We start from the raw sequence: 17,486 nt of genomic DNA, 5'->3' as shown, positions 1-17,486 counted from the left end.
GATCCACATAGTCGAAGGACTGCCTTTTTTCGCACAAATCTGGATTCCTGCTTCATTCATTATACTGTCCCTTCTTTTAGGAAGAGTCGGGGCTTTTCCAGTTGTTGTTCTGCTCTATAACGGGCTGTCAGTAGAAACAAGAATTAAAAAAAATGTTTGATTTTTACTCTGCCATTCCCCAAGAGGGCTCAGGGCAGCTTTTCTGCCCGTGCTTGGGAGAGGCTGTAAGGCATTTTTATTCAAGAGCTTTTGGGGGTGGTTTTATACTACTGTGGCGGATGGAATATATATTTTAAGCAGCTACTAGTTCTTGTGCGCTCTGGATTTATTGCAGTACTCTGTTTAGTACTATGAGCCCATGCTGTTCACATAATAAAATCGGGTACCAGAAAAATTAACCACAATGGCAGGAGGCGACAAAAGCACTTTCCAGCACATCCTTTTAACCTGGCACACGCTTTTGTGATGGAAACACTAAGTGAAAGATATGCTGGGTGCTCATCCCTGTCCTCTCACTGGGCTTGTAGGTGGTCAGAAGCAGAGCCTCTTCCTGCTGCTTCCTGAGCACTTTCAAAGGCTCGCATGACATCCGAGACAGAATTCCACACATGCACTCCAAGTTGAAAGAAGAATGAGGTCAACGGCAAGTTTAGGCTCTCACTGTGCAAAAGGTCCTTCCATGACCGGCAGCCTTATTTATTTATTTCTTAAATTTATATACTGCCATTCCCAACTGGGCTCACGGCGGTTTACAGACAATTAAAAGATTAAAAACACAATAAAACCCCATAAAATTCCCTGTATCAATACTACAGCTAAGGGCAGTTTGGGTCTTCAAAATCTGCCAAAGCAGAACTGTTTTGCTGACTTCCAGAAGAACCTCTAATTTGACCTCTAGGGGCGAGAGGGAGAATTCCACAGCTGGGATCTGGCATCTTCCCACCGCCCTATGACAAACCTGCCCCATTTGCAGTCTGCAGGCTGATGGTTCTACTCCCTCCTTCGGGTTTTGCTCGGCATTACTTTAATTATCTGTTGTTTTCAGCCCACTTTCTCCCGAGCTTGTTTTGTGTTCAGTATTGAAATTCAAGCAGCTCGGTGGGCTTGCGCTCATCAGAGCACATGTGCTGGCTTGGCAATTGTATAGGTGAGCGTGGGAAGAGACTTTGGCACCAAAACTGGCAGCGGAGGGAGGAGGCAGCGTTGCTCCGTGCTACAGAACACTTGTTGTGTTGTTTGAGTAGGTGAAGCTTAGCTGAGGGTAGAAGTGAAAGCAGGGAGAGAATGCCCACCTCTGATTCTATGCTGCTTGGGTGACAGTTTAGAGCCTAATGTGGTCTATTGTTTTAATTTTTAAGCTTTGTAAGCTGTCCTGAGTGCCATTTAAATAGAAGGGCAGGGCAGAAATGTCTTAAATACCTTCCTACTGCTTTTCTTCGGCTTTCCTCTGTCTTTCCTGACTGGGGGAAGACTTGGTCATAAGCCCTTCTGGACTAACTACTCCTACTTGTATGGCCCAGGAACAACTTCTCTTCTGGTGGTCTAGTTTCTCTTTTGGGGATCCATGTGCCTAGATGTACGCATGCCCCACCATATGTTTGATTTTCCGTTTCTGTAGTGTCACCTGGCAGAGTTTTTCTTCTGTTATAATATTGTTCTGTTGTCATATAGTGCAGCATGGCCATCTATTCTGTTTCTCCCCTTGATCATCTTCAGTGGAACTTCCTTCCCTTTTGAGCTTCTGGGTGTGCTTCTGCAAAGCACTGAGTCTGCCTCTTTAATCTGGGCCTGATGCTTCCCTTCCCAGGCCTTCTTGCCTGCTCTGAACCAAGAATTCCACTCAGTCCTACAGGCAAGATTTGTTATCAGTGTTTAATGCTCACTTTTGGCAGCAGGGTTTTTGACACTCTGGTGCTAATTTTCTCTCCAAGACTTCTATCTTGAGAGACCAGGCCAGCCGAAAAAAATTTGGCACCCGACACAAGAAAATCCAGAATAATACTATCCTTTCCTTTCCATACTATTAAAAGTATCACTAGATATTTGATAGTTAACTGTGCTTCCTTTAATGGCACTCAGATTCTGCTGCTAGAGGTGGCTTCCTTGTCCAGCCAAACTCCAGGCCTCTTGTATCTCCCTCCTGGCGTACTTCACTTGTACTCTACTACTTCTCTCCCTCCGCCCTATACACAGGATTCTTGCCACTGTTCAGATTGGCATTTCAATTCCAAGATTGGCTTGACTTCTCAAGAGCCATTCCAGTGCTTCAGGAAATCCAAGGCTGTTTCTAGGACTTGATCAACTTGTGTGGCCAGATGCCATTAGCAATCTCTAATAAGGAGGCCAACTGGTGCTCCATTTTTCCTGCTAGGGGCCACCCTTTATGTTGTGCTTTCAGTAAATCATCTCCAAGGTTGGCCTTCCTTGCCAAAAGCAACACTAGTGTCATATCTCTTGTGAAGACTGGTTGAAACCAGTGTTACTAAGTCATGAGCAAGGTTTTGAATGTCCCAGAACCTTGAATCAGGATGACTGTTCAGTTGGTTCACAATGTTGATGGATAATTTGACAACATATAAATGTTTCCAAAACATGGGAATGTTACTAGCCCAGGGGTAGTCAAACTGAGGCCCTCCAGATGTCCATGAACTACAATTCCCATGAGCCCCTGCCAGCAAATGGAAATTGTAGTCCATGGTCATCTGGAGGGCCGCAGTTTGACTACCCCTGTACTAGCCTGATCTTGTAGAGCTCAGAAGCTAAGGAGGGTGGGATGGGAGTCCTCCAAGGAAGACTGGGGGCAAACTATCTTGGCTGCTCTCTTGCCTTGGAAACTGCATGATGCAGAGCTTCGTGGGGTCTCCATAAATTGTCTGCCATTTGACAATAGACACTTTTCTTTCTTACTAGATATTCTCCATTGTCATTACAACAAGGATTGTCATGCTTTCTTCATGCTTGCTCTCTGCCTTACCGTGTCCCCCTGTGTTCTGATTAGAGGCATATTTGAATTATTGGTGATTTTAAAAACATATTTTCAAGAAAAAGAACAGCTGTTCCTTGTTTCTCTTTCTGCTAACAGCCTTTGGTGCAGGCTGAAATCTGTTTTGCACTGAGCTCATTCTAACCCAGCTCTTTATAAGCCTTCTCTGAAAACTGTAACAAATTATGAACTAGGTGGTGTTTTCATTATGTAATAAACATCTCTATTTTCCTTTCACCACCCTCTTTTTAAAGTCAACATCTAACGTGACATGTTCTGGTGAATTTGACAGCTTGCTTGCTGCTTTACAGTAATTTGTCCCTATAAAAATATTGCACAAACTTTTCCCCCCATGAGTATCGACTTGTTTTCATTAATATCTACTTGTAGTCTTTGCCGGGGATCATCAAGGCTTTTATCAGTAGTTGTTTTTTCTGCCCACCAGCAGTGCATTCTGCTTTTAAGAACTCCATTAGTGTGGATAAAAACCTTATTTCTTGATCCTGTGTTTTCCTTTAAGTAATATGATTGTTTACCACTGTGACTTGCTCTATTGTTAATTTGCTGTACTGAGTGTAGAGCTCTTTTCAAAGGACGTAATGAACTTTATTTTCTGCTATATTTGGCATTCTGGTTTCCTCTTGATTTCATGTGAACATGGATGAATGGTCCAGTCCTTCCCTACTGTGCTTAATTATTGGTAGAAGCTAAGAGCAATTACTCCTGTGCTGAGTTAGCTTTTTAAGATGAATAGTTAATTTCTTCGTACCGCCTCTTCCAAAATGCTGCATGAAATCCAATAAAGTATCTAGGCTACTTTTTTAGAAATATAGATCTTTCAATAGAGGAAGGATACAAATCCACTTTCTTTGGGGAGGCATGATGGGAACCTGTACGTGTCCATGTAATTTGAAACCTAATTCTTTACAATTTAGATAACAGAACAAAGATGAAAATAAGGAGTAACTGGTATGTTTGCACTGGCCATACAAATATTTAGCCTATAATGTAAATATGGCTTTTGGTTTGCTCTAGATATCTTCTCTCAGATGTCTGATTCCAATGGCTTGATGATATTTTCTAAGTTTGACCAGTTTCTGCGGGAGGTTCTGAAACTTCCAACAGCTGTTTTTGAGGGGCCTTCCTTTGGCTACACAGAAAACTCTGTGCGGACATGCTTCCCCCAGCAGGTAAGTTTAGCCCCAGAGAGTACAAGGGCTGCTGTCTTAAATGCTTGTGTGATGTTGTTTCCAAAGAATCTTGACGTTTGATTGAATAAAGGGGAAAGAATGAGCAATAAACAGTTTACACCTTCTTTACACTTTAGGAGATGTTACACTTGGACCTCAGGAGTGCCCTGTGACAATTTGCAGTCCAATCCTGAGCACCTGTGGCAAAATGACAATATCTCACCTTTACTGCCACCAAGTATTTTATGAAAAGCTGGTCAGCAGCACCTCACTTTATTACTGCCTGTCTCTGCTTCCTTGTCTGCTATTACTGCTCAAAGGTTTTCCTCTGAGTATGCAGCATCAGCTTTACAAGCTGCAGTTTTTTAAATCAAACATGCTTGATTTCTGTCTAACCTAGCCCTTTTCAGTCTTTTGACCATGGAGCAACCCCTCCAATAATTTTTCAGGCTTCAAGGAGCCCTGGAAGTGGTGTCAGCCGGCCACTCCTCCCTGCCATGCCTCTGGAGGTGACATGCCACTGCATTAACAGATGAGCTTGAGGAGGACTGAGGGGGAAGAGACAGAAGGTGGTTTAAAGGGGGAATAGGCATGCAGGCTCCACCCTCCTCCCAGGCACAGAAACCATGAGAGAACTCAGACTCCGGAGGGGGAGCAATAGAAGCAGCTGGTTCCCTAGCTGAGTCCACTATGGCAGGAGGGGAAAGGCCGGCTGACCCCATGGCCCCCTGGTTGGGAATCCCTGGTCTAACCTGTAAGTCTTTCTCTTCACAGAAAAAGGTCGTGCTAAACATGTTCTTAGACACATTAATGGCTGACCCACCACCCCAGTGCCTTGTATGGCTACCTCTCATGCACAGACTTGCCCACGTAGAAAATGGTAAGTTGATCAGTGTTCCTGCTTGTGTATAAAAGCTGCTTTGTGGGCCATCAGGGCATTCTTAATAAGCACAGAATACGGGGAAAGAGAGACATGCATTTGCACTTAGTCAACATGAGCTAACTGAGACTCTGCTGCACATATCCCTGAATGCTTAGAGGTACACTCATAGAATCATAGAGTTGGAAGGGATCTCATGGGTCATCTAGTCCAACCCCCTGCACTATGCAGGACACACATAACCCTGTCGCTCATCCACTGTAACCCGCCACCCCCTTGAGCCTTCACAGAATCAGCCTCTCCGTCAGATGGCTATCCAGCCCCTGTTTAAAAATCTCCAAAGATGGAGAACCCACCACCTCCTGAGGAAGCCTGTTCCACTGAGAAACCACTCTTAACTGTCTGGAACTTCTTCCGGATGTTGAGACGGAATTTCTTTTGAATTAATTTCATCTCATTCATTCGGGTCCGTCCCTCTGGGGCAAGAGAGAACAACTCTGCTCCGTCCTCAATATGGCAGCCTTTTAAATACTTGAAGATGGTTATCAAATCCCCTCTCAGTCGTCTCCTCTCCAGGCTAAACAGACCATGTCTTGGCAAAATACAGGTGCACCATTGCTGCTGCAAAAGGCCCTTGAGAATCTGAATCCTCTATGTGAAACTGTACTTGTATGTTGGAATGCCCACTTCTTAGAGCAAGGGTAGTCAAACTGCGGCCCTCCAGCTGTCCATGGACTACAATTCGCTGGCAGGGCCTCATAGGAATTGTAGTCCATGGACATCTGGAGGGCCGCAGTTTGACTACTCCTGTGAATTCCTGATACCCCCCCTGAAAAAGATGCAACTGCACATAAGCCTTGTTTCAAAATGCTGCTTCATACCCGGGCTGCTTATGTAGCTTTGAGAGGGTCACAATTTCAGTTTTATTGAGGGATGGACACGAACTGCACCAATTTTGCCCGGTTTGTGATTCACAAGCAGAAGTTTGTGACAGGTCTACTGTCATGAACGTTTAAAGCAGTTCATGGATGGAGCAGGAAGCCGTGGTGAGTTTGGTGGCCTTAGCAAAGCAATCAGCAGCCCTTTGCCCCAAGCCCGCTCCTCCATCCAGTCCATGACACAGGGGTCAGGATGACTCTCCTCAGTTAATGGATTCTGGTTGAGATTGCTGAGATAATGCATGTCAAGTGCTTTGATTGCTTAGGGAAAGCGCTACTTATTACCATCGTTATTAATTGTGCTAATAGCAAAATGCCCATCATCATGAAGGGCTTGCATATTGAAAGGACCCTCCGGGACCTAATGCGTGCACCCGCACTCCACTCTGTCACTGTCAGTGCAGGCCAGATCAACCAGTATTGGTGGGGGGAGAGCAATTATAGAGAATGTGGTGGCTGGGGGTGGGGAGCGGCAGATTAAAAGGCTGGTGACCTCCTGTTTGCCTCCTACCAGCATGGCCTGATTCTGTGTTCTGTTTCTTGGCCGTGCCAGATGACATTTGGCTGTTCGTTGTGGTTTTGTCTCCATTGCTGTTCCCTAGGTACAGTTCCCTAGTCTCGCTGCGAGTGGCAGCACTCCCTTTGCACCAGATGCCTTGCCCTAATTATTACCCATCTACAGCCCTCTGTCTAATTTAGCAGAGTGATACTCAGTGTCTCTTCTCAGCACCTGCCCTATGTATCTGGGAAGTGTGCAAGGTCCTTCCTTAAGGGGCTTATGGTGGGTGGTTGGCTCCTGCCTTGAAACAGCTCCTGCCAGGGGTGTCATCAGTCCCTTGAGGATCAGTTAAAACCGAGCTGTTTAACCTAGAAAAAAAGGCAATTAAGGAGAGACATGATATAAGTTTATAAAATTAATTCTATAAAACGATGCATGGTGAAGAGAGTGTGGACAGGGAGAATTTCTCTCTCTACCCCTCCCCCCAAAGTATTGAATCTGGAGTCTTCCATTGAAGTAGAAGCGTGGGAGCTTCAGAACAGACAAAAGGAAGTATTTCTTCACGCAGCATCTAGTTAATTTGTGAAACTCACTGTCACGGTATGTGTTCGTAGCTGCAGGCTTCAAGGGTTTAAAAGACAAATTCAAGGAGTGCTGGGTTATGAGTGCCTGCTAATCACGATGGATATCTACTCTTTAAATCAGTTGCTAGGGAGCACAGGAAGGATGGTGCTGTTGTAGTCTTCCTGCTTATCGGCTTCCTAGAGGTAACTCGTTGGGCACTGTGTGAACCAAATACTGAAATAGCTGGGCCTTCAGTCTGATAGAATCATAGAATCCTAGAGTTGGAAGGGGCCATACAGGCCATCTAGTCCAACCCCCTGCTCAACGCAGGATCAGCCCTAAGCATAGCTTTTCTTCTGCTCTTAAATATGGCTCTTTTGGATTAAAATCATTGCTAATGTGTGTCTCATAGAGCCTCTTGTGGCACAGAGTGGTAAGACAGCAGTCTGAAAGCTTTGCCCATGAGGCTGGGAGTTCCATCCCAGCAGCCGGCTCAAGGTTGACTCAGCCTTCCATCCTTCCGAGGTCGGTAAAATGAGTACCCAGCTTGCTGGGAGGTAAACGGTCATGACTGGGGAAGGCACTGGCAAACCACCCCGTATTGAGTCTGCCATGAAAACGCTGGAGGGCGTCACCCCAAGGGTCAGACATGACTCGGTGCTTGCACAGGGGATACCTTTACCTTTACCTTTAATGTGTGTCTCAGTGAATCTAGTATATTTTGATCTAGTATATTTTTCTCACTCGTGCTTTAATGCACTCTAGACAGTGTGCATGGTTCTCTCTCATTTTATCTTCCTAATAACTATATGAGGGAGATTAGAGTGAGTATGACTGTCCCATGGTCCCCTTACAAGCTTTCAGGGGCAAATGGGGATTTGAACCTGGGTCCCTGGATCAAACTGTAGTACTGTAACTGTTACGTTGCACTCGATCTCTGCCTGCTCGTGTCCGTTTAATCTTTCTGTTTCATAATAGCATGGCCCTTGTGTAGATGAGAAATAGAAAATAGCATGACTTGGGAGGAGAGAGCTTTAGGCAAAAGGAAATTACAACGTCGGTGGAATTTCCCCCCTTGACCTGTGGGAAAATCCGTACACAACTGTATGCAACTCTTTGTGGGAGGCCACTTAGGCTTAAGTGGCATCTTAAGCATGGAGAACTCTTCAGTTTTGCTTGGAGCCTGTTTTCCCTTACCATTGCTCTTTCTCTCCCTGTCGCCCTCGCCAAGTCTTCCATCCAGTGGAATGTTCTTACTGCCGGTGTGAGAGCATGATGGGCTTCCGATACCGATGCCAGCAGTGCCACAACTACCAGCTCTGTCAAAACTGTTTTTGGCGTGGCCACGCCAACGGCCCTCACAGCAACCAGCATCAGATGAAGGAGCATTCCTCTTGGGTAATCATCCTTTAATGCCTTTTAATTCTTGCCGGAAGGCTGTTTTTGTGTCTTTCCCCCCCCCCCCCACCCAGTAGGCGTTCACGTGTTGGGTGCTCTGCAGTGATGATGGAAGGATGGTTGGAGAAGGGCCACGGCCAGGGTTTCCTGAGTCAGTTTGCTCTTGAGGCCTCATTGCTCTTCTGTAAAAATCCAAACATCAGTCTTGGTGGGATTCCAGGAGGTTTAACTGAGTGGTTGCCCATGTTAGTCATAGTGATTTGTCTCTGTCGTGATTAGATTTAACAGTCCATAGGCCATACACCGAGATGAACATTTACACAGAGCTAAACATGTACAAATAAAAAAAACAAGAGCAAAGAAAAAATTAGCCACATCAACCCTGCAGGCTTTTCAAAAGCCAATCAGAAACAACCTTAATTTATGCAAATCAGAGGGGGTTGACTATTTTAGCAATCGTGCCGCAAGAAATTTCTCCCTGGTAGCAGTGTGCTTAGAACAATAAAGAAAAACATGCAATAACTAATTAACCGTGACAAGGAGCAGTTACAACAAAATTGTTCTGAAGGTATCCCAGCAAAGCACCCCTCTGTCTGTCCTGTAAGTAGCACCTTATAGCATACAAGTATGTGTGTTAGTTGTATTCATCATGTTGTCTGCTGTGTTAAGACCTGTTTCAAGACCACTCATGTGAGTTTCCTACATGGCCTGCACCAGCATAAGTTTCTAACTGGAGGCTGAGAAAAAAGTCTCGCCACCAAAGTAAACCTTGGAAGCAAAGCAAGTGGCTAGAGCTTACTAAAACCTGCTGACAGCCCAGCAACTTCTGCAAACTGTTTCTGCCCAGACACAGAGTTCTCTGGCATCTCAGTTGTTTAAAGGTCTGCCTGTGTGTAAAGCTAAGCAAATGTGCAGCCTTTTTCAAGAGGTCGTGTACAGAAATGAATTCCAAGGCAAAACATGAAACCAAAAGATTAACAACAGGTCAAGAGATAAGTGATCTGCCCCTAACCTTGGGGCCAAACATTTTAATGGTTTTTGTTTCTTAAAACATGTTAGTTAGTAGATTGATATTTTAATGGGAATTTTAATGGGATTAGTTGTTGTGACCCGCCTCGAGCCTATCGGGAGAGGCGGGAAATAAATCTAATAATAATAATAATAATAATAAAAACACCTTCACCGCTTTTATGGTGTCATGTCTGTAAAAACAGGTGTGGTATAGAGGCCTGAATTTCATGTAGTGGAGGTTCCTGCTATTGAAACAGATGCCACTGAGATTGAGAAAACAGTGGCTAAATGTGTAGAACTCAACAATGCCTTCCTAACTCAAGGACTGTAAGATACAGTGGCAGATAATGGAAAGCTTCCTGCTAGTAAGCTAGTGTGCCTGTGAGCTGCCCTTAGATCATAGTGTTCCTCCTTGATGTGTCAATTCTGATAAAATGCAATATGAAAATGGGATGATTGGGCATGAAGAGGACTCTGGGACCTCATAGGATTTTGTTCTGCCATTGTAGAGCTCACTCTCGTTTCCATATGAAACGTGCACATTAAAAGGTCCACAAGAGCACTGCCTGGGAACTGATAGATGCCCTTGTTTGGATAGAGTCCCTCCCGCAAAACTGAGCACTGACTAGAGCAGAGCACCAAGCAACAAACAGAGAGTTTGCAGGTAGTTATAACAGAGTATGAACAGGTTCTTTGGACTAGCCAACTGGAGGCTACAAAAAAGAGAGTATTTTGACAAGAGGGACAGGGCAGGAAGGTCTTAAAGGAATCTTTAAGGTATCTTAAAGGAAGGATCTTAAGAATCTTAAAGGATCTTAAAGGTATCTTGAAGGAAGCTACCCTCCAGATCTGTGTCCTGTGTGTTGCTTTAGGGAAGTTGAACAGCAGCAGTAAGGGGGCAAGGGGGGATCTGGCCAGAAGGGAATCAGCTACACCTGCCCAAGCAGTATGTGGGGCCTGAAGGTGGTGGTGTGGTGCGAAGTGCCATCAAGTCACAGCCAACTTATGGGGGGCCCCACAAATTTTCAGAGCAAAACGGCACAGCAATTTTGGATTGCCTTGGTCGCTTCCCATCCAAGCACTCATCAGAACAGACCCTCCTTAGCTTCAAAGATACAATGAGATCAGGCTAGTCTGAGTCATCCTAGTGGTTTGCAGAGCTGAGCACTGACTAATGAAGAAGTGCCAGTCCAGCTCCTGAGTTTGTAGGGGGAGCCCCGGAAAGAGGAGAAAGGCTTTACCCGCCCTCCTTCCCTTTCACTCCAAGAACACTGGGCTTATTTCCCACTGAGCTGGGCTCATCAGGGCTCATCCCCTCACCCCATTCACAATGCAGAATTACATATCTTACACAGTAGATTGTGTAAGATTGTCCTTACACGATACACCATATAGACCTGGCATAGGAACTGGGAGTTGATAAGCCTTCTCAGCTTAGGGTTTGTTTGCAGCCTGACTGTCTTGATGGTTGGTGTGTCACAGTGTGTGTGTGTGTCCTTGGAATGCTCTGCTTTGTTTTCTTCCTGTATGACCCTACTATCAGAAAACCAGTGTCTAGTTGAGCTCTAAATACTATGGGGTACCGTAATATGCATAGTGTGTAATGAATGTTTTGGTATGTGTAGCGTAGCATTCCCCATGGGCAGAATGGCACTTGTCAATACTCTCCTTTGCACCTGTGAGCAGCAAGTCGGGCCATTACTGGCTTCAATTATTCATATAAAAAAAATTAACTGGAGGATAAGGATAACTGGTAAGCAACTGGCCTTAGTCTGTGCATGGCTCTCTTTCCCCCATCAGAATTTCCTGCCTCTGCAGACAGCCATTTTAGGTTTGGCTCCTCTTCCACGGAAGCCATTTTGGGGGTAGTGCTCATTACCCCCTGTCATAATCCCAAAGCGTCTGCAGGATCAAAAAGGTTGGAGATACCTGGTGTAGAGATACAAGCACAATGGAAAAGGGACAAAAGCCTGGACAAGGGGGGCTTACCAAATGAGAAAATGCTTCCTGATTTCAGGAATACCAAAGACATGATAATCTGTGTGAAAAACATCAAAGTATGAGGCTTTTTAAAAGGTTAGCTGTAGAAACCACATGTAGGACTGCACTGTGAGAGAGTGAGGTATGCACCTAATTGTTTACTTTCTTTTCTTAGGATCAGAGAGAGAGAGAGAGAGAATGTAGCCCCTGATTTTGCTAGGGATCTGTGATTTCCTGTTGTGCATTCCACTTTTGATTTACCCTGGGATCAGAATTTGGCAATGGGTTAAGAAGATTGTGAACTTGGGAAGTATTGTCTATAGATAGTTTATAGTTTATTATAATACTGGCTAATGTATGCTCTGCCCAGGTAGTGAGACCTGGATTCACATCTGAATGCCTCATTCTAGATGCATCAGTTCTGATGTGATGATTAGACCCAGCAACAGCATTTGACACCCTTGATCCAACTTGTGGGGGTTCAAGGTATGGCCCTTAAATGGCTGGAATCTCTCCTCCAAGGCTGGGGAAAGATGGTGATGCTGGGAGAGGGAATCTCCCAGCAACATGTCCTTGTGTGCGGGGTTCCTCGGGGAGCTGTTCTCTCCCTATGTTATTTAACATTATATGCATCCCCTTGCCCAACTGATCTGGAGTTTCGGGCTGGGATGTCAACAGTATGCTGATTACACCAAGCTATACCTGATGATAGATGGTCACCGTTGACACACACACACACACACACACCTCGATTCTTTAGCCAGATATTTGGTGGCTGTGGTAGAGTGGGTCAGTCAGAGTCATCCAGCTAACATGGAGTTCCTCTGGCTGGGTGACTATGCCTTAGATGGGCCGCGACAATTCCTGACTTGATGGTGTCCATCAAGTGTCTGGGTGTGATCCTGGGTGCTTCCTTGTCTATGGAGGCCCAGGTCACAGATGTTTGTGCTTGGCTTTTTATCATCTTCACCAGGCATAGCAGTTAGAAGAAGAAGAGTTGGTTTTCATATTCTGATGGGATTGCTTGGTCAGAACAGTGACGAGCCCAAGGTCACCCAGCGGGCTGCATGTGGAGGGATAGGGAATCAAATCTGGTTTGCCAGATTAGAAGCTGCCACTCTTAACCACTACACCACACTGCCCCTATCTATCGATGTCTAACCTAGCCACTGTGATCCATGCAGTGGTCAGTTCCGGGCTGGATTATCACAGCTCCCTCTATGCAGGGTTACCCTTGAAGCTGCTTCAGAAACTTCCATCTTGTCCAGAATGCAGCTGCACAAGTCCTTATGGGGACTCAGAGGAGGACATATATTAAGACCTTCCAGCTGCATTGGCTCCAGTTTGGAGACTGAATCAGTTTCAAGGTTTTGGTCATGACTTTTAGCACCCTAAATGGTCTTGGGACCATTGTACCTGGGAGTCCGCCTCTGCCCCAAAGAGCTTTAAGATCTAGAGAGCAAAATTTGCTCAGGCTCCCCACCTCCAAGGAGATTAGATTGGCTTCGGCCAGGGCCTTCCCAAATGAAATCAGAACCTTGTGGGACCTCGACCAGTCCCAACAAGCCTATGGTTGAGGTCAAAAGCAACATCTGAATTCTGCTGGCCTCCCCACCAAAGCCCCTATTTATATGTCAGATCCTCCCATCTGTTCTTTCTTCCCTTTCCACCATGAGAAGAACTACGCAATAGATGACCAAATTTTGTTTTTAGATTTAATTGTGTTTAATTTAATAGTTTTATGTTTTTATTGCTGTGTTTTATCTTGATATGGTATTGCTGTGATGTAATCTGCCCTGAGTTTTCACGAAACAGGGCGGAAAGTAAGTCTAAATAGTAATAATCGATGGGATTTGAGCTGGCAGCAACAAACCAAGAAAGAGACCTTGGGGTGGTTGTGGATACCTCAATGAAAATATAGTAAAGGGTCCATATTAATCTGAAAAGAGAAAAGAGTCTCCTGTTTTCTTGCCTGCATGTGCATACACCACATAGCCTCTGCAGCACTCAAAGCATTGTGGGCTACATATTCCAACAATTCTCTCTCTAAACCTGAAGATTCCATTTTAATTACTGTGACTAGCAGGTGTGAGGAGGCCTCTTTTCCTCTAGCATGTGGCCATGCCCATCTCCTGAAGCTGTGAATTCCACATGACCTTGTCATGAGTCTATTACAAAACAATTTCATGGGGGGAACCTGACTCTCAGTATGAAGAGTGGTGAAAACACTTATCTTCATTCAAACAGAGTTAAGAAGAAGAGTTGGTTCTTATATGCCGCTTTTTCCTACCCGAAGGAGGCTCAAAGCGGCTTACAGTCGCCTTCCCATTCCTCTCCCCACAACAGACACCCTGTGGGGTGGGTGAGGCTTGAGAGAACCCTGATATCACTGCCTGGTCAGAACAGCTCTATCAGTGCCGTGGGGAGCCCAAGGTCACCCAGCTGGTTGCATGTGGGGGAGCGCAGAATCGAACCTGGCATGCCAGATTAAAAGTTCACACTCCTAACCACTACACCAAACTGGCTCTTAAACTGAATCCACCACCAAGGAAAGCTGTAGAACGTAATTGTGGGGGTCTGAAATTTTATGAAGTTAGAGTAGGGCTGGTGTCATTTTCAGCTCCCTGTTGGTCGAATGTCAGAGAAATTGTGTTTGAACCATAGCCTGCAAATTGCTTTATGGATCTCCTTGATACGAGTGGTGTTCTTTTCAAAACGCAAGCCATTCTGAATGTATTTAATCGTCCCCCCTACGTATGCAGGTTTCTAAAATGTTTAGCTTTATAAAATATTTCTCCAGCAGAGGGCAGATTCTGCCCAAGTATAAAAACAGGAATTCTGACCTCCTGGAGGCAGAACTTTTGAGCAATACTGATGGGGAAAAAATCCCCCATAGATTTATATGCCTGTGCTTTCCCAGACCTCTCTGCGTTGTTTCTTTCTGCTGTTTGCTAAGGTTTTGTTTCTTTTTTTTTGGGGGGGGGGTGGAATGTGAAGAGCTTGCTATATTCAAAGTGCTTTCCCCTTGCTATATGCAACGACTTTCACAATCTGCTTTTGGCTCCTCATAGCACAAAATCGGATTGTAATTCAAATGAGCTTTTTTGCTTTGAATAAATTAATAACCTTCCTAAAGCCCTAGATATCCTTGGACCAGGGCATGTGCCTTCACACATATGAACCTGCCTGCAGATAGCTGGTGCTGCCCTCTCTTTGTAAGGTTCATGGGAGTACATAGGACAGAGATTTTGGGTTGTGTTCCCAGTTCCGGCAGTTTTGTGATTCTCTGTCCCAACAGGCCTAGTTGCCCCTATAATAGTTAGCCCTTTGGACAGTGGCAAAGAGTATACTGCAGGGCTTTGAACAGCGCTGTTGTTTTTACATTGCTTAATTTTTGCATGTAATGGTTTACTGTGTATGCCCCCCTTTGGATTTATACTTCTGTTTTTTATTCATTTAGTGTTCTGTTTATTTTAGTCAGGTCTCCATAAAGATGTTAATGCTGTCAGAGATTTAGTTATTGTTCTGTTGATTTCATGTTTAAATGTTCTCCATGTCTTTAATCTTTTGGAAGACCAAGCAGTAAATACAGTAAATATTGCCAGTGAATTTTCAGTTATGTGTCTCCTAAGTGCTTGTTTCTCCTCCCCATTGACAAACAGGTCATTCGGGGGGGGGGGGGGGAATGAAATTATGTTCCTGGACAAAGCATAAGTTGGCAAGGGAAATGCACCCATCAGCAATGTACCTGTAGCTATATAGCCCGCTGTTATATCCATGGATTGGGTCCAGAACCGCACATATAATTAAGACAGCTAAATATGGAGAGCTGCTTCTCTTTATATCACATCCTTGCAATTTATTTGTGTGCATAGGGTGGCTGTTGCTAGTTCAGGGCAAATGCATTTAGTCTTGTACAGGAGTGACATAAATACTTTCACTGGGATAATGCAAAAGTATATATAGAATTACAAGCACAATAGTTAATGAAAAGATGTCTGTTTTCTCCCATTGCAAGTATTGGCAGTGTTCTCCCCAGTATTTTAGAAGCTATAATTTAAAAAGTTAGTTAACAAACTTGGTAGAATCCAGAGGGCAAGATGTGCAGCAGTTCCACTGCCAACAAAAACATTGAAATGTAACTGCAGTATTCCCTCATGTGCATGTGCCCATGAATAATAAAAGCCCTTAACATTGATCGCTGAGGTTGAATATAATCTGAAAAGGTCTTTAAAGTGCTAGAACAAATTGTTTTCTGGCTACTATGCTCCAGAACTTTCACAGCTTAACCAAAAGGCAAGGATGTTCAGCATGTGCAACTGTAAATGTGATTACAGACAACGGAACAAGGATGATTAGAGTACAGATATAAGGAGAATGTAAATTAGTAGCGAATTATTAAGCGGCATCACAGCATCCTAGCCTTCAGGTTTGTATCGGAATTGCTATTGGCCAGTAGAACCATTTATCCTTTCTCAAAATAAAACCAGCAACTTCTGGACCCTGCAAGAAAGCAGGCTGTAAAAATTCTTTGAAATGCGTCCCAAAGAACTTCCTATGTTAAGCAGGCAAAAAGAAGTGGGTAGCAATCACTTAAAAAGTGGATTTGGCAAAGTGAAGTGCTTTCAATGATATGTATTCATTTGTACAGAAAAACTGAGGATGAATAGCTGGGGTATATGGTATTTTTTTTAACAACTCCTGGGATAAAAGTTTATTAAACATTGAATTGTGTGTTGTGTTACCTAGCCGTCCTGTTGCCTGGTTTTATATTATCCTGCTGTCCAGTATCATCTTGCAGTTGCAGTCTTTCCTCTGTCTCTTTAGGACTCTGTGGTGGCTCATATCTCACTCTTTTAAGGACTGTAGCCTACATAACTGCCAAGCAATTGAGCCATCAAAAGGGCATAGTTTTGGATCAATTAGCCTTGTCCCTTTTTAGAGGGCATTAAGACTCAAAGCAGCTTCTTTTATGTGTGCAATTTTGGGCTCATCTTTGGCAACAGCAGGCAAAAATAGCAAGTGTGCAGAATCTTAGATGATGAGAACTGGCTTCCATTAAAAAGGGGAGTGGGTGTCTAGTAGCTGTGCCCAGCAAGAAGATGCTTGGGCAAGATCTGCTTGAAGGCTCCAGAAGAAGAAGAAGAAGAAGAAGAAGAAGAAGAGTTAGTTCTTATATGCCGCTTTTTTCTACCCGAAGGAGTCTCAAAGCAGCTTACATTCGCCTTCCCTTTCCTCTCCCTACAACAGACACCCTGTGAGGTGGGTGCAGCTGAGAGAGCCCTGATACCACTGCTTGGTCAGAACAGCTTTATCAGTGCTGTGGCGAGCCCAAGGTCACCCAGCTGGCTGCACATAGGGGAATGGGGAATCAAACCCAGCTCACCAGATTAGAAGTCCGCACTCCTAAGTACACCAAGCTGGCCTCCTGAAAACATCCTGGCCTCCTGGAAAGTCCTAAATATTTCAATTGGGCCTAAGCTTATTAGGCCACCTTTACATCCTGAGAATATGGCTGATCTGTTCAATCATGACATTAAGGAAGTTCCTGCTACTTAGCAGCTGGGTATTGTGCTAATGCAACCCACATCACAAATCTGCATACTGTGGGCAGGTCGGTGCTTGTGGTCTGATTTCCCCATGTGGCAGGTGGGAGCTTCTTTATACAAAGAGGTATTGCTGGGTCCTCCTCTCCCCCTCCCAACAGCAGGATGTACAATGGAGTACAAGTTCTCTGATGTATGACTTAGTATTTTTTCTGTCTTTGCTTCTTGGCATAGTGCCCTCCAACATGATCCTGTGCGTGAGCTGAGATACGGGAAAACTTGATTTTGCAGAGGGGTTTGTTTGCTTTATTCACAAGATGACAGCCAGAAGAGCTGTATGCAGAGGTGTGGGGAGGGGGAGCTCCGGTGAAGACCCTGATTTAGACACCAGGAGGGCTTCCAACTGACTGACTGAGTATTGCGAGCGCTGCCATGCGTCCAAGATGGATTGTAGTTCTTCTGTACTGTGCTGCACAGTCTGATCTGCTGTTTTAATA

General features: G+C 44.7%; 1 protein-coding gene across 13 annotated transcripts in view; it reads left to right on the top strand.

Moving 5' to 3' along the window:
* The window catches only part of DTNB (dystrobrevin beta), a 167,743-nt gene that overhangs the window by 32,436 nt on the left and 117,821 nt on the right, over positions 1-17,486 (top strand). For all 13 annotated transcript variants that reach the window (XR_013229728.1, XR_013229726.1, XR_013229725.1 and 10 more), the window contains 3 exons: positions 4,019-4,173; positions 4,948-5,053; positions 8,286-8,452. Coding sequence is in view for 10 of the 13 variants with exons in the window: in XM_077330649.1 (XP_077186764.1) it covers positions 4,019-4,173; positions 4,948-5,053; positions 8,286-8,452 (428 nt within the window). In the remaining 3 variants the exon portion in view is untranslated. The remainder of the gene's footprint in view (positions 1-4,018; positions 4,174-4,947; positions 5,054-8,285; positions 8,453-17,486) is intronic.

This window comes from Paroedura picta, chromosome 1, assembly GCF_049243985.1.
Source record: "Paroedura picta isolate Pp20150507F chromosome 1, Ppicta_v3.0, whole genome shotgun sequence".
Lineage (NCBI taxonomy): Eukaryota > Metazoa > Chordata > Lepidosauria > Squamata > Gekkonidae > Paroedura > Paroedura picta.
The sequence above is the reverse complement of the archived record's forward strand: the minus strand, read 5'-3'. Positions and strand labels throughout refer to the sequence as shown.